Source organism: Colius striatus, chromosome 7 (genome assembly GCF_028858725.1).
Source record: "Colius striatus isolate bColStr4 chromosome 7, bColStr4.1.hap1, whole genome shotgun sequence".
Lineage (NCBI taxonomy): Eukaryota > Metazoa > Chordata > Aves > Coliiformes > Coliidae > Colius > Colius striatus.
Genome location: NC_084765.1, coordinates 31,703,502 through 31,725,153, shown reverse-complemented (window position 1 = coordinate 31,725,153; position 21,652 = coordinate 31,703,502). Strand labels below are relative to the sequence as shown.

The 21,652-nt window shown below is 39.1% G+C and overlaps 1 protein-coding gene across 2 annotated transcripts in view; it reads right to left on the bottom strand.

The window, feature by feature from the left end:
• The window catches only part of IGF1R (insulin like growth factor 1 receptor), a 188,112-nt gene that overhangs the window by 153,760 nt on the left and 12,700 nt on the right, over positions 1-21,652 (bottom strand). For both annotated transcript variants that reach the window (XM_061999120.1, XM_061999121.1), the window contains exon 2: positions 1,764-2,309. In XM_061999120.1, coding sequence (XP_061855104.1) covers positions 1,764-2,309 — 546 coding nt within the window. The remainder of the gene's footprint in view (positions 1-1,763; positions 2,310-21,652) is intronic.

Here is a 21,652-nt window from a genome sequence, read left to right as displayed (position 1 = left end):
TCAGTGGCTTATCACAACAAACAGATTAAATAGGTCCAACTTCCTCACTCTTTTTATTGATTAGAACTTGGTTATTTCTTTATATGCTCTGAATCTTAAGATATTCTAAACTTATCTTGTTTTTCTACAATGCAATGTTCCTAAGAACCCTTTAAAAGCTGTTTTGCAATACTTCCTTTCTTCTTCACCATCTCCCATGAAAGGATATAGGGAAAGAAAAGCATTATCTACATCCTTGCCTTAGAAGTGCTGCCATCACAGTATAACTACGACTTTATTTTACTTAAACAGATCTTTTCTCACATGTCTTTGGAATCCTAATTATTTCAACATTCCCCTAGAAGTCAACAGGCTTTTCTTGCACATGACTTCTGTCTACTCCAAAGAGCCAGAGCACACACCAGAAGGCAAGTAAGTTGTTCTATCTCATTAAACACACTCCAGTCACATCCATTCAAACCACTAAAGGCAATGAGCTTGCACAGGAATCACCTAGGTCACCCCCTATAGACAACAGAGTTACATGCTTTTAATGAAGACACAAATTTGGCCTGAAGAAACCTAACAACTCATGGCAACACAGGGTAAGGAATTAATGTAGCTCACTTGCCTCAGTTTGGACAAATTAGTCTGCCAGTAACAGGGTGAGGTGTTTTCTTTGTTTAAAAGAAAGTACTGATAAAAGCATAACCCTATAAACGCCTTTTTCAGAGATACTTTGGGCATCTGTTGACTGCAACTGCCCTACAAAGTACTTTAATTTCAGTTCTAATTTAACATAGGGGCTTCACAAGCAACTGATGAGACACTTCAGAAAAAACCCCTGCATCCTCAAATAAAGGTAACCTGAATATAGCCCTGTTCCTCTTTTCCCTCACAGTGCCGTGTTTCCTATCATGATAGCAGCTTTGGTCAAGTGGAATTTAGGAACTGTTTCTCCCAGTGACTACTGCTTGTAATTAAGCCCTTCTGGCGCTGCAGGGCTCAGCTTTCGTAAAGTTACAGGATGAACTCAAAAAGCCTGCCATGTAATCATGTTATCTGAGTAAACTATGTGTTTGTTTACTCTATTTTTAAAAAGTGAGAAGAGATCAGGTTTTGTTTTTGCTAATACTCCCTATCAAAAAGACACAAACTCTGTCATGCCAGCTAAGAACAAAACAAGCAAGGAAAATTTCACCAAGAGTCAAGATATCCATTGACTCTTTGACACTACAGACTGTAATGTAAAAAGGGGTGTCAGTAAAACAGTTCTTATATATATATATAATTTCCCATTACAACAATTTCTTAAGGCGCATACCAAGGGGGGCAAAGAACAAAGTCAGTCCAGTTAACAGCTTCTGTACTGTGATGACTCTGGTACGCACATTAAGTAACTTCAGCAAGGAGAAGGAGATGGCATTCAACAGCTATGTCCTGCCAAGGTTCTCAAGGGAGGCAAAATTAGTTCAGACCTACTACAATGGCTTTAGTTCTATGCTTACTTTGCTTCTTTTTCATGGGGAGGAAATCCAAGAAGTTAGTGTGGTTTTGTTGTTGTTTTTTGTTTGTTTAGGCTTTTTAAAATCAGGAGAGACTATCTTGTACTGGTTGGGGAGGAACTTGTTTGTGTGGTAACTGATTAACTTGTTACAATGGACTACAGACAACTAGAGTAAATGTTTAAGTCGCTAGAGAGCTTAAACTAAAACCTTCAAATGAAAATTCTACCTTTACTTCAGAAAGAGGTAACAAAAACACACCATCTACTCAAATCTTACTTTTCTGGCAGTGGTTGGTGGTCCAGCAGCGGTAGTTGTACTCATTGTTAATAGATGTCTTCTCACACAATGGCTTCTCTTCCATTGTTCCTGGACACAAGTCACCACATTCCTTTGGAGGTTTATTCCCAACGATGTAGTTATTGGACACTGCATCTAGGATGAGAGACCAGTCCACTGTGGAGAGGTAACATAGGTCAGAGTTCTTCTCAATCCGTATGGCCCCGCGGGTAATGTTCCTCAAGTTGTGAAGCCCGATCTCTTTAAGATTTGTCATTTCGAAGATGACCAAGGCATAGTTGTAGAAGAGGTTCCTCCCACGAATGACTGTGAGGTTGGGGAAGAGATCACTGAGGCTTTCCAAGCCTGCCACACGGAACAGCAGCAAATAGTCAGTTATGACAGTGAGCTTTGGGAAGCGGAAGTTGCGGTAATCCTCTGCTTTAGAGATGAGCAGAATTTGAAGGAAACCCTCAATTACCGTACAGTTCTCCAGGCGTTTCAGCTCATGGATATCGTTGCGAATGTCAACGTTTGGCCCACAAACTGAAAATGTAAAAAGAGAAAGGAAAGTTACTAAATAAGCCACTTTTAAGCCCTCTGAAACTGGAATGAAATTAGGATAGTCTGATGGCCATGAAATTTTTAACTTCTTAAGTAGGCTTCAATGTTAAAATAGGAAATGACACCTACATTGCACATTCACCTCATTTAACCTATCACTGTAAACACTACCAGGATCAGCACAGACATGCAAGCTATCTATACTCTGCACAGCAGTGTTGTTTTATTATTGCTGTTGAAAAGAGCTGCATGAGATTGAAGAACATAAAGATACGACAAATGCATTTGCACACCCTGCTCCAAATTACATCACTATCTGTATGACCAGACCAGAGATTCAGCCACAGGATTTGAAACAAGTTAGGTTATACCGACAGTGATCCGCAGATCATTACATTACTAATTTATCCTCATCTCCCCTTAACATAGGTGCACATAATGAGGAAACTTTCCAGAAAATTACCACTTAGAAAGTGTTAAATCACTCTTTCTTCCTAGTCAAACTAGGCCTAATTTTTGAATACTACTCTTGCAAAAGATTAGCAGTAAGACAAAATCCACAGAAAGCTGGTTGGCACTTCCTGAGCTGTGACTGGAAAGAAAAGAAAGTGCTTGAATTTGTAGTTAATGCACTGAATTCCTGTTTGCATGTTCCAATGAAGCAAGTTTCACTGATTTTGGCACCAAGATACAAAAGAGTTTCTTGAGTTCTACAAAAACACAAGATAAATTTATTTACAAGAACACACAGCGTCACACTGAGGAACTTCCCTTGAAAACAGCAGGATGAACTCAGTGCACTCTCAAGAAAACAATAAGCAAAAGGATTACCCCTTAATAAATTTACATATAAGGTCTGTGCATATTACACTTGTATCACAATAAAAATTTTAATGGGTCTGGAAGAAAATCATAATAATAATGTAACAATTAGACACATGAAATGCACTTTTATGTAAAGCAAAGAACTGGGCAGTGTAGAGAGCTGCTGTTCTTGGAAACCCTCTGAGTTGTTCTTCGGTGGAAAACACGGATAAGACTCCTCGTAACAGACAGTAAGTTCCGTGTAACGCTAATTTAAGCGACTCGGAACTTAAATAAAACCGAAGCAATTGTATTTTGTGGATAGGTTCCCTTTTTATGCATGCTAGGCTTAATTATTTTAACAACATCTTTTCCTCAGACAAGGAAAAGTTCTAAACAAACAATGGAGCCAAAAAAAGTAACTTCTCACCCAGACAAATTGTGCAGAGATTCGGAAACTGCACTGACAACAGAAAGCAGTCCTTCCATCCCACAACACTTATCTAAGGCTATTAACTTAAGCTAACAAAGGATCCAGAATGCGAGCACCTTAAAACCGCAGTAACTCTAATATCTGACAAGGATTTAAAGACTTTTAAGTATTTTAAAGACTAAAGTTCTTGCTTCTTAGAGGGAAAATGTTAAAAAAAACCAAAAAACAAAAAACAAACCAAGAACAAAAATAGGGTGAGATCTTCATTAAGAAACAGATGTTTTCTATGTAAACTATTACCTAATCTTCCTTCTGTAAAGATCCAAGCTGAAAGCACAGCCTATTATGATGTGATTTGCTGCCCTAGAAGTAACTATTATGTGTGAGACACTTCATTCCCTAAATCTTTAAAAAATAACCCCAAAAATAAAAAGCAAAACTAATGTACCAACAGAAACACTTGTCTGTCACAAGCAGAGAGGCAGGAAATCCCCCTATTTTAGTAGATACTAACTACAGAACAATTGCATACTATTGTCTGGAATGTGTGTACAGCTTTAACTTCAGGAAAACATTAAAAAAGGTGAGTGGGTTGGCATTACCCAACAGGGAATGTTCAAGAACTCCAAGACAGCAGCTAAGAGGTTTGCTGATCCTTTGCAGAAACGTGTGCTTCCCTCCTCAATCTGTACAAAAGATTATCTCAACCCAGAGTAAACTCATTTAACAAGCTGGTACTAAAGTCTTGCTTTCAACTTTGGAAATTTTCTTTCAAAGCAACCATCCCTCCACCCATCCTCAAGAGACAATGCCCTCTCCCCTAAGCACAGCCCAACAATGACATGAGTATATTTACACCTAGACATTGGGCTTCTATTTTTTGGTTTTCTAAAAAAGGCAAGTTAGAATGCAGAGTGGTTTCCAAATTAAACCGTTTTGGTTTCTGTCTCTACCTGCTGGCAGGACAAGGTGAACAGTATGGTTCCTGTTACGGCAACACAGAAGTAGCAAAATTTATTTTACTGCCATAAAGTTTTAGAAAGCCTAACTCCTCCAAGCCCTTTATTTTGTTAAAGAAATAAAATTTCCACTTGTGCTGACATTTTGTAGGCAAAGTTCCAGAGTGATGGGTTTAAAAACAGCTGAGTTATAATACCCTAAAGAACAATTTCTAAGAGAAATGGCACCAACTGTTAACTAAAGCATTATATATCTGCTCATGCATCTATTCTGAGGCTGGGCCTTAGAAGTCATACTGCTTTTAGCTTCGTGTTTGTTTCAGCTTGAAAGCTACTTAATTTTAGAAATTTTATGCCTTATAAATCAATAACATTACTAAAACTTTATAGCAAAAAAGTATGCACTCGCCTCAATTATGAAACATCATCCTCTTAATACAGGAAAGGATGAAGTCCAGTGGGCTCTAACGTTAGGAACTGATTACAGATGAGTGTGCTGTTGACATTTTTTATTTAAGAACTTACTAGTTCATCCAGTGAGTTACATTTTGCAGAACTTCATGCACATAATGAGAACTGCAGAGACTCAAACATGACACAGGACAAGCAGTTTGGTCCATACTGACATTTGGAAAAAAAATGGTTTCAACTAAAGCACTTAATAAAAAAAAGACGTTTCTTTGATGTTCACACTGTTTACAAAAGTGAATTATACCACAATGCACCACCTTTTTCTCACTGCCCTAAAAAGAGCTACATGTAGAACTAATTCAACTGAGCTCAAAGTCAACTACCATTTCCATTTGGCTGTGCTGTGTTTTCTTTGGATGCCATGTCAGAGAAAGCGTATATGGACATACAATACAAACTGGTCTGTCAGCCACAATAAAGTACACATAAAATGCTCTTCAGAGCATTTATATTCCATTTAACAGTTTTTGATATTCCAGCTTAGAGAGCTTTTGTAATATGACTAGCATAACATAACTTTGTCCCACATTCAATTCAGAACTGGAAATAAGCTATCACGTATTTATTTTGCTCACTAAAATAAAAATGCAACATCTGTTTATTATCCTACCTCAATAGTTTTGGGTAGATCATAAACACTCAGGATAATTACTGATAGCCATATCCATGCTGTTTTCATTCAGCTGCTTATAGATATTTCCAAGTCTTTCCTTAAGCTGCCTATCATTTCTCACTTACTGTGAACTAAGCATCTAATAGTGACTGAGAAATCAGATATTTAAATAGATACATATGTATTTGTTTAAAAGATAAACTCCCCAATACAGTAAAATACCAAAGAGAAGCAACATATTCTTTACCTAGTCCAATGCAAATGCCTCCCTGGAAGTAGCACTTTAGTCCAAAAGTTCTGAGCTTCATCTACTATCCAACATGAAGTCCACTTTTGTCCTGGAAGTATCCCAGGGGCAAGCTGTACAACCTGAGGACCTGCAGCCCAGTCCTAGTAAGAAGGCAAATCCAAGCCTGATCATGTAACCGATATGGGGTCAATGAACTACCAGGGAAAATGATTGCGCTTAACAGGTTCATACCATGAGAGTAATTAACGAGACCTGCAGGCTGTTTCTTCATCTGGCAGAATCTCCTGGCAAGTCTCCTTTTTAAGGAACCCTCCAGGCTGGGGCACCAAGGAACAGAACAGAGGCTGTGCACAAATCCACACACTGCACAGCACACAGATGAGTTGACACTACTGTCACAAACAGACTGGGCAGACTGAAGCCAAGTTGTATGTGACACAAAGATCAGGGTACAGTGGTCCAGGAGTTACTTCTTGACCTTAATTATGATTTGCTAATGCTCATTTTGATCATAAAAGCATTTTGACATGGAAAAGAACCTTGCCACCTTGCCAACACCTGCTATTTAATCTCATCTATCATCAAGTAATCATTTACTCCATGGATCAGGTCTTCATTCTTTTTATGTATTCACTAGTTACTTCAGGTCACTAGCTCCTCCTAAAAGGACATGCCTGTTGCCCTTGAACATTTCAAAGGAAACCTTCTTTTTGCAAAACAGCATGCTGTGAAAGACAAAGCAGCATAAAGGCTGCTGTTCAACACGCAGCCTATAATACAACTTCTGCTTGCTACAGCATGTCAAAGCTGTACATATATTCATAGCAGTTAATTTGTTATCAGTCTAAGGTGTTAGAAGGCAGGACGCACAATTCACACATTTCCTGCTTTTACAAAGAGAATAATTCATTTCCTACAAGAAACCATTTCATTATGGTGCAGTTCTTGCTTCCCCAATGTTGTATTCCTCCCAGTTACTCCATTTAGAAGTTCTCAAGAAACACAACTGTTTATGTTTTTCTTGAGAAAAAAAATACATCTCTTCACATTTTACACCTTGCCTTTAGCCCTTCACTTTTTGGGGTAATATTAGAAGTTGTACTTTACTGAATAGTTTCAGTATCCTCTTGACCTGTCAGAAGTCAAAGATGGAGTAACCACCACTATCCAGCACTTTCAACACCAAAAAACACTCGTAGACAAAGTAGCACCAAGGCAGCTCTGAGTCATCCAGTCAATCCAGCATGACTCTTTCACAAGTCTAAGACCTTTTCAACCTAACTCTCCTCCAGCTGTGTCAGGCTCTCCCCAGCAACAGAGGCTTGCTCAGCCTATGCAGTCATTTACACTTCTGAAATGAGAATCAGGATAGACTGCTTGGCATTAACATCTAACTGGCAATCTTGAAATCAACTCCCCTTTCATACTTGTCTCCTGTTTTGTATACTGACAGCATGTTACCAAACCAAGTAAGGATTCCCCTTCGTTTGCCCTCTTCTGTCTTCCCTTCTGTGAAAATTGTTTCCTTTACTTCACAGTAGAGATATAAAGCTTTACCTTAAGAGCCTGGCTACCTTTGGCTTTTACACTTTTTTTTTTAAGTGTCCCCTTAACACTTGTTGAAAGTAAGCACTGAAGGTGCAGTAACTGTTATAATTCTGTGTCTTTCTGTCCAAGGGTTAAAACATCCACTCTAAGGACAAAGCCTGTGATGCACAAGGTTCAAAAGGGTTCTTTTAAGGGAGGGCATGAGGTTGCTCAACTTAGCTACTCTGAAATAACAAGTACAGGATCTTACCATCAGTGCTGGATGATTTCCTACACAAAGAAGGAACTACAAGGCTTAATACAAAACACAACTTTGGAGAGTTGTGCTTTTAGAGAGTAGCTTGCTCACATCACCACAAGAAAAAAGTCATTTTGCCAAGAATGGCTTTTTCTGAGCATACTCCATGTCAATGAGAGGTCTCCTTTCCCAGACAGCTACTGCTACTCTCTGGTCAGCTAAGAGGTGATGTTGCCCAACAAAGTCAGATCGCTCTCCCCTAAACTCCTCTAATGAGAGGCTGGACCACATCATCCTTCAATAACGCCAGCTCAGAGCTGTGGGTCTTTCCAAGAAAACAGTACATCTTCTGAACAGTGTTGTTATTTATTCCCAACAGAGCCACTTCCTTTTCACCATGTGTTTTTTAGTTTTAATCTATGGTAGGTCCTTCTATAAAAAAAAAAAAAAGGTCCAAAGTAGCTACTGAATGTGGCTGTGCTCCAGTAGCCTCATCCCAGATCCACAGCATGCAGCCTCCTTAAGGCAAGCATCTCCAGAGTTACCACCCCTCTCTCCTAATAACCAAGAATATATTTATTGCACTGGGTCGATTCAGACCTGCAGAATGTATAATGGCCTGCGTATTTTCTATACACTGGATCAACATAGAGGGGTGGTCTGGGAAATTGGGGAAAAAAAACCCACAATGGCTCAAACAATTCCTTGTAGATACTTGAAGGTTAAAAAAACAACTGGGGCCGATGACAGAATCCTCATCTTCGTGTTATCTCAAAAATTGGCATGAATCAGGTTAGGAAAAAGGAACTAAACACACATAACATACTAAACAGAAATCAGCAGATTTCAAAAGAGGCTCTTTTCTACATGACTGCATTTGCTCAGAAGAGAAGCATAAGGACACATCAGTGGAAAGAGAGAGGGAATAGTCTGAAAATGTTACATCCATACTGATTATAAGCAGGGAAAAGTAGAACTTGACTTTAAGCTCTCTCCTCATTCTTACTACTAAGTATTACGATTGTTTTAAGAAAACCATCAGGACTGTCATACAGCCCTGAAGAAGGAAAATTCTGAGGTGTTCTTATTCAGTCACTGCTGAACACATAGGTACTGCAGTCCGTGGCCTAGTTAGCCTTAAGCCTAGTTTGTTCCTGTAGTACTTGGACAGCAAAGGTAGAAATCCTAAGGAACTGATTAGCAACCACAAATTCCCTTCAAGCCCACAAAAAGTTTCAGCACAGTTGCACCATCTGCAGATGCAGGGGGAAAAAAAAAGATACTACAGAAGTGTAAGGAGTCTTTAATTGCACACTATGCAAAGAAGAAATTAAATGTGGAGTTCACAGAAATCAGTGGTTGGAGAGATTGCTTATGACACTTTACATTAACACAGGATTCCACCACCCACTGAGCTCTTGGTTTTGCCTTAGTAGTGACACTATGAATGAAATATATATTTTAGTGTCTTTAATGTACTTACACAACCTCCCACAAAATTTCTGTACTCTCTAAGCTCACCTATCCTGCATGTGTCACATCAATCACTAGATCTCTTCCCCGGGAAGCCAGCTTCTGTATTACCTCTTGAGATGTCACAGCCGGTAACAAAGAGGGAACTACATTTACACCACAATTCAAGCTGTCTCCCAAACCACTGAACTCTTCCTCTTCATCAGGCACGCTACATAAACTGCTTCACATTTACCAAGATTTTATGAAAGTACATCTCCCTGTGCTGGGAGGAAGGGGAGAAGAGGTAAAAAGCACCCTACAATCCAGAAAATATCCACTATTATAGCTTTTGCTAAGTAAATCCATAATTGAATTTCGACTTCTGTATTTCTAGCACTGACACAGCTCTGCCATCTTTGGCTTGTAAAACACGAAAGGGAATACTCAAACCTGAACAAAAGCCCAACTGTTTCTATTTGAACAGAACTCTTGAGAAGCCCAGAAAGAGGGCTTGGGGTTGTTCATTTAATTAAAAGTTAAGCTTTGGAGGACTAAGCCAGACTGCTATGATCTTCTAAACACTAGTGGGAGTGGCAATTACATCACAACGTAGCTTGTCATTTCTGAGAAATATAATCTATTCTTATTAATTTACCTCATCTCACTCACCACTCCTATCAAACTTTCACAGAATTCTTCATTTTCAGATCTGGAAGGAAAAAGTCGTGTCAGAAGAGGCCAATCAAATTTGGTGTGACTGAATTCCCCAACTCCCTACATGTTCTCTTTGTCTCAGATAGCCCTTAAAAAAGAGCACACATCCTACTTCTATTTTCTCTTTTACCACTCTACTAACTATATATTCTAAGGGCCACTGTGTTACCAAGCTGACCAGAACAAAACATTCACAAAAACAACACACTGAAGGACTACAATCCACATCACAAACTCAAACTGGCTCTGCCTTTTTGCTCTTGCAATTTCAGTTGTCATTGGCTAAAGATATCTCTGGCACTGCTGCTTTCCACGAATTTCCTCCAACTTCCCCACAAGTTTACACAAAAAAAAATCTGAATAAATCACTTTTCTGTCCCTCATCTCACTTGCTTTCTCCCTGCCAACATTTCACTTTGAGTGTCAACAGGAACAGCAGCTTAGCAAAAATGGAGCCAACAAAATGAACTGAGTTGCTTTAATAATACTGATTGATGCCTTCTTTACATTGTTCACCAGAGCAAGTGGGTCTTGATTTAGCCTAGCTTACGTGAAACCATCCACATAACAGTGTCATCCCTAAATTAATCCTCTCTCACCAAGACTGCACTGACCCAGCACATCCCTCAGGGGTTCCTCTGATGCCACATCTGTTACCTCCTACTACTGAAACAGCGTAACATGAATGAGTGGCTCAGTTGGCATGGATTTCTCTTCATCTTTGTCAGTAAAAAGGGCAAAAATGGAGGAAGGTACTGTAGAGCTAGTAACATCCAGCTCCTTGAGCTTCAGAACCCCCAGCTGATCAAACCAAGTAAAAGTAGCACCAAACTTTTAACCTTGATCTGTAGGGCTTATGGACATTGTTCAGGTTATGGACAATGCCTACTACAAGATTCTCTGTCACTCAAGCAGCAGAGAAAACAGGATAAAAAGCTAACAGAAAGATCAAACCTACAGTAAATTCCCCACCCATTAATGCCGAACTTGAAAGTTATTGTTTGAACACTATGGTTGGAGCTGAACACTCAAACCTCTGGCGACATACTTTTGTGTAGTTACAAGGAATGGAAAATCGTTTGAAGCACCAGTTGAATGCAACTCCAGAGAGAATCATAGCATGGCAGGATTGGAAGGAACCTTTATAGATCAATAGAGATAGATACTGTAAACTACAGTGCAACACTTCAGTCATAGCACGGTCAGGTTTGCCAGCTTGTGAAAAAGTGGTCCCAGTCAAACAAAAAAAACCAAACCTGCAGGTAATGCCTATATCATGGAAGATTAGATACATCTTTAGAGGAAGAAAGACAGAGCTCAAACCTCTGCACTCTTTCTTACCCTGCACTGTTGCTTTTCTGACAGCATCACAAAGTAAGAGCATGCCATTCTATATCATTCTACACCTAACCCAGAAGTGAGTAGGTGGCATGTTATGTTTTTAACTGTGATAATAATGTTTAAAGCCTATCCCAGCAGCTTCAGTCTAATGTCTGCTAAAGCAAAAATGGAAGATTGAAATTACAAGCTGTTTATAACACTGAACTTGTTTCACAATCTGTGATGACAAAAGAGCTTAACAGAAATTGTCTCTCCTGGGGACTGTTCTTCTCCACCTTGAAAAAAAAAATACAGTTGTATGCAATAACTTATTTACTCTTTTTTAAAACAGTTGTCTACACATCCAAGTGACTCAGCAACTGGCTGACATAAACCTATGGGGTATACACTTAGGTAGCCGGGATAAGTAGCCAGTTCTTCCAGAATGAAAATTCATCATGTGGCTGGGCTCAACAACTCACGTTTAGGGAGACTTTAGTGTGCTTTTAGCTGCCTGCTGAGTTGTCATCCTGCAGACATCTAGGAAACCCACTGCCCAAGTCTTTCAGTTGGTTTGGTTTTGTTTTAATTTTTAATAAATGACTGGCCAAGCAGGTCAGATCATTTAGACTTCACTAGGAGCAAAATGACAAAACAGTATCATAACATATAATTGCATCCATAATGGTCAGTGAAAGGATTTAATAGAGAGCCATTGGGAAGTTTAGATTCACTGAAAAATTACAAGTGTGACGCAATTACTCGTAACAATATGCAACACATGGTCTTAATAGTCTGTGCTAACCATCTCCTGTGTGACAAAACTCAGAAATCCTACATTGTCTGGCCTTTCATAGTAATGTTACTTGTTTAATAGACTGAATTAAGACTTCCCTTATTCCCATATTTCCACCTGAACAGAGATTTAAAGTAGTGTAAAAAAATATATATATAGAAAACATCTAATTGCACAGAAGAAAAATGATGGTGCTGATGAACTTCATTTAACAGATCCTCACATCCCTCCCTTCACGTGACAGCTACGCAGCTTAAAAATCACATAGGTCATGCTGTAACCTGCTTTCTGCAGGCAGTTAAAATATGACCAACTTGCAATCTCCAGAAAAGGCTTAAAAAGTATTAAATTACATACATGCAGGTGCTGTGGGGCTTTCCAGTCATGGGCTGACTAGATTGAAAAAAGAGCCCTCCTCTCAAAATACAAGGTAAAACACGTGGCCTAGCACTAGGGACAAGGTGGCTAGTAGTACAGGTCTTATCAACCCAAAACAGTTGCACCAGAACACCATTTAAGGCAAATACAAACCAAAGTAACTGTACCAGTAGGAATTCTTATGTGAACTCACTTTTCTGGCCAGATGGATGCTTTTGACTAGCCTTCAGTATCACAAACACAGCCCAAACCAGGAAAGTGTCTTTTATAGTAGAATAGCAGCATTCACACAGGGCATTTACTGTCTCAGAGGCATCCCAGGACAGTAACTGGGGCTTAAAAAAAGCCAAACATCTCTGTGACAGTAGTCAAGGTGTGCCACTACAAACAAAGCATCCCTTAGCACACATAAGTGAGAAGCAACCAGATAAACAGGGCTAAGCATGAAAAACTAGAGCTCTTCTAGGCACAGTCAACTACCAGACCTCCAAGGTTTTCATTTCTCTAAAGACAAAGAAAAGCTTTCAGTCCTAAGTACAGGCTTTTCAGTGTATCTACGCAGATCTTCTGTTCAGCAATTAACTGACCTTCACTGTAAAATACTGAAAATAAAAACAAAAATGAAAACGAAATCTACAACTTCTTAGAAGCAGGGCCACAAGTGATTTACTCCTTGTTGCTTGTCCAGACTTGGCTTCTAAGTGCAAGGTGACATTACAGCCCATTCCCTCTGTTTTGCATTTACTTTCTGCCCAAGACATTCAATTCCCAATCCGATATATAGTTTTTACACATTGTCTAAAAGCACAGTGGGTGATGCACAGTGTTATAATTCTGGTTAACAAAATGGTTTAGGTATTTAATCAGCCTAGCACTACTAAGTTCTATTGCTTGGCAACTGCAATTATTGTCAGAATATCCATTTTATTAAAAGAGGATTGTAATGGCAGAGCAAGCAGGAGAATTATTACTCATCCTCTAGCAAGTACTTCTGGAGAGGCTGGGATGCAAAAGGGTGCCCTAATGCATTTCTAAGAAATCCATTAGGATGGATTTCTCACCCATGGGGAATCCAGGGATACAACTCCGTGAGAGAAATACAGCCACAGTACATTTCATTCAGCAATTCTTCATCAGGGATTATCTGTTCTGCTCCACTTGGAGCCAAAACTGGTGTAACAGTGTTGGAAGAAAGGGATGCAAGAAGTTACAGCAAATGGGACTTCAGAGGCAAACCAAACAATATCAAACCTGGAGGGATGAGACTCTCAACTGTAGGCACCTCCCTGAGCTGGTATCTGCAGCTGCACATGCTCATTTCAGAAGGTAAATCAGTGTAAGGCCAAGATAGAGATCTCTGGCCTCATCACTATTTTTACCCTATAGTTTTTGCACACATAACCCACTCCTAGCTAAAGATAGAGCTGGAGAACATAAAATTGAAATGAATTCTGTTAACTCCCTGGTATTATTCTACTGTTTCTTCTGGTCATGAAGATGAGAATGTAAGAAATTAAGAGATACTTGAGCCAGAAAGAAGAGATGCATGATAGTGAGGAGAGAAGAGCAAGCACATGAAATTAGAGAACAGTGGACTGACTAGCTCTACCATGATTCAATCACTAAGTTTCAGTTCCCACTTAAATAAACAAACATAATATTCTGACAGATTTGAAGTTGACTTCTTCATTTTGCATTTATATTGGAGGGGAGGGGTTAAGTTTAGTGGGATTTAGAAACTACTAAATGATGCTAACTTCCACTAAAAATAGTTTGTTACTTTACTTTGTACATCAGCTAAACCAAATGATGAGCAATGTATTTACTTAGTACTAACATCTTTGTCCAATTCTGCAGTTCCACATTTATTTGGAACAATACAAAATTAGAAATCCAACTGAAAGTAGGGAACGTTAAGTGGGACATATGTTTTAAATAAGGTTTATGTTTGGTTTTCTAGTGGCTATCTACAAAGGGAAATATACTAAACAAGATTTTAACTCCAAAAAATAACTTCGAAGTCACCTTTAATGTTAACTTGTTGTGCTCACTAGGAAAAAAGTGGATCTAAACATGCTTTACTGATTTTTGAGCAGCACAATTACTGGAAAGATCTCTATCTCTATATTTATCTCATCCCTTCAGAAGTCAGTTTTCATATATATGGGGGCTGAGAAAAACATCTTTTTAGACTGAAATTTTCTTTCACTGCAATCGAATTTATCAACCATTATGACCTGGCTAACTGAAATAAACAAAATATCCTCTCTGGAGACTTGTGGAGTGGGCTACTGCTGTCAAAAAAGCTGGTTTAGCACTAGAATACCTGGAAACACAGTCTGCTGAGTAAGCATGTTTCTTCAGCAAAGTACTCTGTCTTTGTTAACCAGTGTGTATTACTTAATATTTGAATCCTTATAGTAAGTATATTTATAATTAACCTATGATAATAAATCTTTCCTTAGAGAACTGAAATTGAAAAATCACTTTAAAGAATGATCTTTACACACTGCAACAAGAGGAGTGACACAGAAAATGGGAAGCAGGAGAAACCATGTGAACCCTGTAATACACTCTTAAATGACACCTGAATGACATAGTCCTTGGTTTCATTGCATTCTGCAGCTCTTATCGTGACTAACAATACAGCCACCTTGTATTGTGCAGGACAGACAAAAACCATTACCAGGTGTTCAATAGCTACTGTCTCCCAGAGGGGCCATCAGCAGAAATAATTCAGTGTATATCTTCACAAGAGCAGAATGTCATATGGGGAGAAGCTGCTCACAAGACTTTAGAATAAACTACAGGATTGCACCAGAGAAATTACTTCAGTGGATCCTTGCTTCTTCACATTTAGCTAAGCTTTGTCAAGATTCCTTACTTCAGATACAAGAAAGGTTTGACCCAGCTCTGAAATCTCAGAACTAATTGCAGCATCCTGCATCTTCCCTCCAATGTACTGTAAAACTAGCTGCCAATCTTGTAAGGTCAAGCAATAATCTCATCTCTACTGCAAAGGATGCATCACTACAGCCACCCCAAAGAAAGAGTTCTTCTGCTTGTAGTTATTATTCACTTGCCTTCTTTGCCTTTAGTTACAATTCACATGCCCAAACATCAAGTCATGCCAACATAAACTGCACCTATGGGGTTCAATGGACAACTACACTGGGTAACAGTGCCACATACACCTTTAAACATAGCTATACTGCAAAGTTTTAAACTACGTCTGAGCTGAGAAAGGAATACATTCATTATCCAAAGAAAAAAGTATATGAACTGGAAGACACAGAAAAAACTCTATTCTACCTGTAACCTTGAAGGCAAAAACGATCTAGAGAGCAGAGCTGAAGGGCAATCTCTGGCCTCACCTCACTTGTCTAACAGATCCACTGGCCTCTCTTTGCTGTTGTGAAAGTAAGCCACGGTATTTGTGCAAGGCTAGTTGGTTCCATGTTAAGAAAACACATCTGAGCAGACTGCTTTGTTTCACAACATGCCAGCTTCATTCAGCTTCAGAAACCAGGACTGAAGTCTCCTTATTTCCTCCACAGTTAACAGCAATTTAAGATATGGAGAAAGTCCCAAATTCCCAAACCACCCCTAGGGCTGTGAAAGGTCACACATTATCTTGAAGAGAAAATTTTCTAGTCCATCTTGGCATCGGTAACCACGCAAAAAAGGGAGTCCCTCAACCACAGGAATGGTTGTGTTTACTAGCACCACAGCCCCAGTCACTTCTGGTGTTCCCTCTGGACAACAAAAGCAGACTCATGCCCATCAGCATCTTCCCTTCCCATGCTCAGACTGCTGGAAGACATCTACCTGCCTTTCCTTCTCATTCTTTTTCCTCTCTGCTCGCTGAAGACACTGGCACATCATGACACAAGTCAAGCAAGCAAGCTCTAGTAAGATTAACTAAGCCAAAGGACAACATCTAAAATAAAAGCTTGGTCAAAGAATCAAAAGTAGTTCTGATCACAGAGTCAGCAGCAAGACTGCATCAGAATTTACAAAAGAAATGTAAAAAAGTCAGACTTGGTAATCCTGCTGGCAAGGAACTATTTACCACATGGCGATCAATATTATAATACACACAGAGACAAGTATTTTTATCTCAACCTCTGTTTGACCCAGCAGGAGCTACAGACCCCTTCTCACACTAATTCACACTCTTCAAGGAGAGTCAAGATGGGAAAAAAAGGTTGGAGGCATTTCAGGTCGTGTCTATTTTCGACCTGTTTCCACTGAATAATACCAAAACTATCTTAAAAGAAACAGTTGAAAACAGATTTGTGTTACCTGGTGAGTAAACAGAATACTTCAGCAAGAGGTTTCATTCATACACTAAGCCAAACCCTGGTAGTGCCATCAGTCCTCTCAAGTCATTGCCCTTCCTTCATTGCATCAAAAGCAAAGCATCTTGCATTATTCCTCTGAAAGGCCTGAACAAGTGCCTAAACTTCAAAGATCTAGTATCTATACAGCCTTGAACAAGAGTGACAGGAAATAAACTTTTCTCCTCAATGGCTGCTTTTAGGAGTGGTGAAAAAAAAAAGGCAAGAAAAGGTCAATTAGTACTAGATCTATTACAAATCTAGTAACTTAGATCAGAAAACGGGAGAGAAGTAGAAAGCAGCGGAGAAAAAGAGGAAGAGTTTCAATTTTCAAACAACTTGAAAATTCCTTACTTCAGTACACTGGTAAATAAGTAATTTCAGATATTTTTGACATCTTGCATTGCCTTCTGAAATGTAGCCAAGCTAAAAGAAAGAGGGTTAACAGTATCCCTTAAGCTCCAGACTATTTCAGCAGGCTATGCATTATATTCTCCTGAAGGACGAGTTGTTATTTTATTTACTGTTTAAAACACAAACATAAACACAAAGTGTCCAAGGCTAACCTAGCAATTACCAGTTTTCCTAACACAAATACAGGGCTGCAGGCTCTCTGCTGCTAGCAACAATTTAAACCTATTCTGTTCCTCTGACACTTTTTCCCCCTCTCACTCTTCTGTGATACAGATCACAAAAACAACTAAGACATCTGACATACAGAAGAACGTCCTGCTGATTAAGAAAAAGCAAGAGCACATTACTCTTGAGAGGATACAAAGCACCACTTCCTAATGCATTCCACTTTGTCAGCACTACAGGCTTCTTGTCATTTCAAAGGGAAAATGGTCATATTGATTTTTCCAAAACACAAGTATTATAAAAATATTATGCATTTAATTGGTTTAACAAAATGCTTTAGTACAGGGACATATCAACACAGATCCTACAACATGAGATACAAGATATCAAGGTGGGGCTTTAATTACGTGAAAACGCTCTGCAAGTAACAGCTTTGAGTACTGCCACAGTCACTCCTAATAAAGCTCTCCTGCAGCTCCTTGTCATCCTCAGCAAGATTGAGACATGTCTTTGTGAGTGTGGCAACTCTTACTTCCAAATTCACTAAACCCTGAAGAAATATCATGCTTTGCTAAAAACTAGTGTCCTTTCCCTGCTTCATCAAAGTTCAACCACAAAACTCAGTGCTCCACGTTAGCTCAACTTTGTTCAAAAGTGAAGTTCTTTACACACTTTCAGAGCAACTTATTTCTCTGGTTGTTTCCTTGCAGAAGCCAGACAAACTGGATCAGCTTTTCTGAATGTGAAAACCACACATCTAACCTGTCAAAAAGCCTGGAAGATATTTTTTCCTGCTTTGTTTTTAAATTTGAAAACCAAGCTGTTCTCAGACTGCAAGATCAACTATCTCTTTTCCCCCCCATCTCAGTTTTCTTCAATCCTAAATATGACAACATTGGGAAAAGTTTGTACACACCTCCCAAGGAAAAAGAAGTAGCTTTCTACTTCTAGTTATATCTGTTTTAATGCAGCACATCAGTGTGTACACCCATGACAAGTTTCAAAGGTTCAAAGATCATCTGAACAGTCGCAAGACACAACACAGATTGTTATCTCTCCTTACAAAATACTACTTGAGAAAAGACTCTTTTAAATCAGGATTTTGTGAGGGTTGCGATAAACAGAGGACAAGGGACAGCCTTACCTCACACCTCCTCTTATCCCTCCAGGGAACTAAACTGTTTTCTCTTCCTGAAGTGATACTTCAAGGCTTCTTTACAGCTTGCTTCCAAATATAACTCCAAATAGTATATATCCTCCCTTTACTTTCTTCCAACAAATCCCCATCCTGCAGAATTTACTCTCACATATGCAATGTGGGAAGTCTAATGATTTAAGTCTAATTTAACAGTTCTTAACAAAAAAAAGTTTTGCTAACAGTAAGTCCTAGGAGAGGAAAAAAACAAATTGAAATCTTACCTGCACATGTTATCACAACATTTCTAATTAGCATCTGTCAAAAGATCATTAATCCCATTTCATCACAAGAACAGAACAAAGCTGGAGAATGACAAGATCAAAAGGTAATCACAAACATTAACAAGACATGCAAGATTTTCTGCATCCCAACACTGTTGTCCCTACACCCCATTCTCTGTCACCATCCAATATGACAGCTGTGCTGCAGTCACTCTGCAGAGGAGCAGGAGACTTTCATGGTAAATAGTACCTTGGAGCAAAGCCATTTCAAGATAAAAATCTTCTGAGCTCAGTGACAGAAACACGGGTCAATCAGAAGAGAGCTCTGGTACTGAAGAGACTAACATAAAGTTTAATCTCAAGCTTCTATTAGTAGCCACTTCAGAAATCTCTTTTCCTCCACCTTGCTGCAGCATGTATTTCAGTACCCAGATCACCATTACTTCTCAGTAACCCAGCTAGTCAGACCAGCACACTTTCTTCAAAGCCTCTCATCTCAGACACACACCTGCTCTCACTATAGACATTTTTGTACTAACACCCAGGGCAGCATTGAATTACTTTAGATCAAGTCACTTCCACATTCCACCCGCAAACTCCCCTCCAAGAAGTCCTCAGTCACTCTCAGCTTTCACACTTCAGTAATTTTGGAATCAACAGGAAATGGAGATCAATTGTGATTTTACTAACTCAATACTGACTCATCACTCAACTCCTTTCAGCCTCCAAATTCACTTGTGAAGAGACATGATAGCGAGGCCAAATTAAAAATAGCAAATCTGGCTTGCACACAATTAACACTTACTTGTCCACCACATTTGCCATGGACTGGGACATATTCAAGCATCTTGAGATACCACCCCATTACGACCACCCTGTCAGATTCCAAATGCAGTTACAACTTGGCTTCCTTAGCTTTAACCAGGAACATCAATGAATAAAATTCATTATATAAACCCATTCTACTACCTACTATAACATGCATCACAACTGACACATGCCTAAGTAAGAGTTAACTCTGCCTATCAGTGCCCATGGCTAGTGACAACGAATATTCTATTCTTTATATTGAGTATACTCTCAAATCATTCATTTCTTTTTGCTTACATAACCTCCAAGCCAAGAAGAAAAACATTTGCATGAAATTAAAAGTAAATAAAAAACAATTACTTCATTTACAGAAATAGAAAATGATTTTATATAAACCACTTAAATGCATTCTTCTAAAAATAAACTTAATTACAAATCTAACATGAAATTATAACAGCATATATTAGGACAAATGCCTGCTGTAATTTAAATAAAATAAAAATAGTAAGCATATAATTTACACCAAAAGAGTTTGGACTGGTGAATTTACTGTTCAGTGCTCTCTTGGAGCCATCCTTTGTTGAAATGCTAAAAAAGCTTTTACATTCAAAAGCTACTTCTGCAAGTGCCTCATTTCAGTTTACTCAAATGGTTCAGTTCAACAAGCACTTCAACCCACATTAAAAAAGGCTCCTGCATAGAAACCTGTGAAACAGTCAGCAGGCAAGGTATGTTCGCTCTAAACTTTTGAGAGCCAACGACCAACTATGTTTTCTGTTGGTTTTTTTTTTCAGTCATGCCTGTCCACAACACTTGAGGTTTTAATTAAGTCTCAAAATTCAGATCTTCTGCATTTCAATCAAAATTCCATTTTCCACCCAAATTTTTTCAAAATAACACAGAAGTAATCTACCTGAACATACACCATTTGCCATTTTGTCACTTTAAACATCAAAATTAAGGATCTGAGTAAATGTATCCAAGGCATCTAATTATTTACATGAATGTGTAGAAACTACAAATGCTATATTCACTGGCAAAGAAGGCTGCACTGTCTGAAAAGGTTGCATTTGCAAATCAAGGTGTTCTAACAGCTGTCAGCCAATTAAAAAAATCCAGCTAAAAATATGCAAAATGAGATTATAACTGTGTACTTAAAGCAAGATCTTGCTGTTTTGAGTCACTATGCAAAAAAATCACTCACTGCATCTCAATAAAAGACAAAGAATTCTCATGTGTTAATAGTGCTCCGAGGCCTTCATACTAAGGAATTAAAAAAACTTTGAAGGGTAAAGTGGACTAAAACTCAGGACAAGTGCACTAGAAAGTTATGAAGCTACATAGAGTTGGAGTGTCTAATGGAATAACCGGAGTTATTCTGAATTCTGTAAATCTATTATATTCAACAAGCACTCAGTCCACAGCTTTCTCTGAAGTACATCTTTGCTGAATAAAACAAAATCCCCATACTTCAACTACTCAGCTACTTTGAGAAGATGGCTGGATGGCAACACACTGATGCTCACGTTCAGATTCACAGTCTACTCGTTAAGAAGCCCATGCCTTTGTCAGCAGCTGCCCCTTCTTGCCAGTGAGGAGTGGGATGCAACACTGCACCTCAGAGCCAGTGTACAGAGACTTCCATCCGTGTACCAAATGCTCCCTTAACCCAGAGGACATAGCTCCCCTTCCAGAGTCCTGCGTGATGCATGGCTACATCACTGAAACCCACTTTAACGTGACACAGACAGCGAAAGCACAAAGTACTACTTCTTAGAGAACTATGCATCCTCCTCCCATTCTCCACCACGGGAGCCCATCCCCTCAGGCTCCCCTCGTGCCCCTCCTTGAGCCAGTATAACTCACTAGTTAAATCAGCTGAGAGGAAAATGAAGTCTTCCACTCTGAACATCTTAGCAGTTACAATTGGGACTTTGGACTAGATCTCTAAAGATCCTTTCCAACTCCTAGCATGCTATGAATTGTGCACAGCACCCACAGACCCACAGTCTAAAACTATGCTCATCACTACCTGGACACCAGGCTCAGCATCAACAAAGCCAGCCTTGCAGTCACACTCTTCAACCAGGAACCACACAGGAAGCATGTGACACCAGGGAAAGGTTGAGTACTGATGGTCAGGGAGAACAGAGGTAGACATAGCAACCCAGAGCATGTAGATATCTTAAGATGGAACA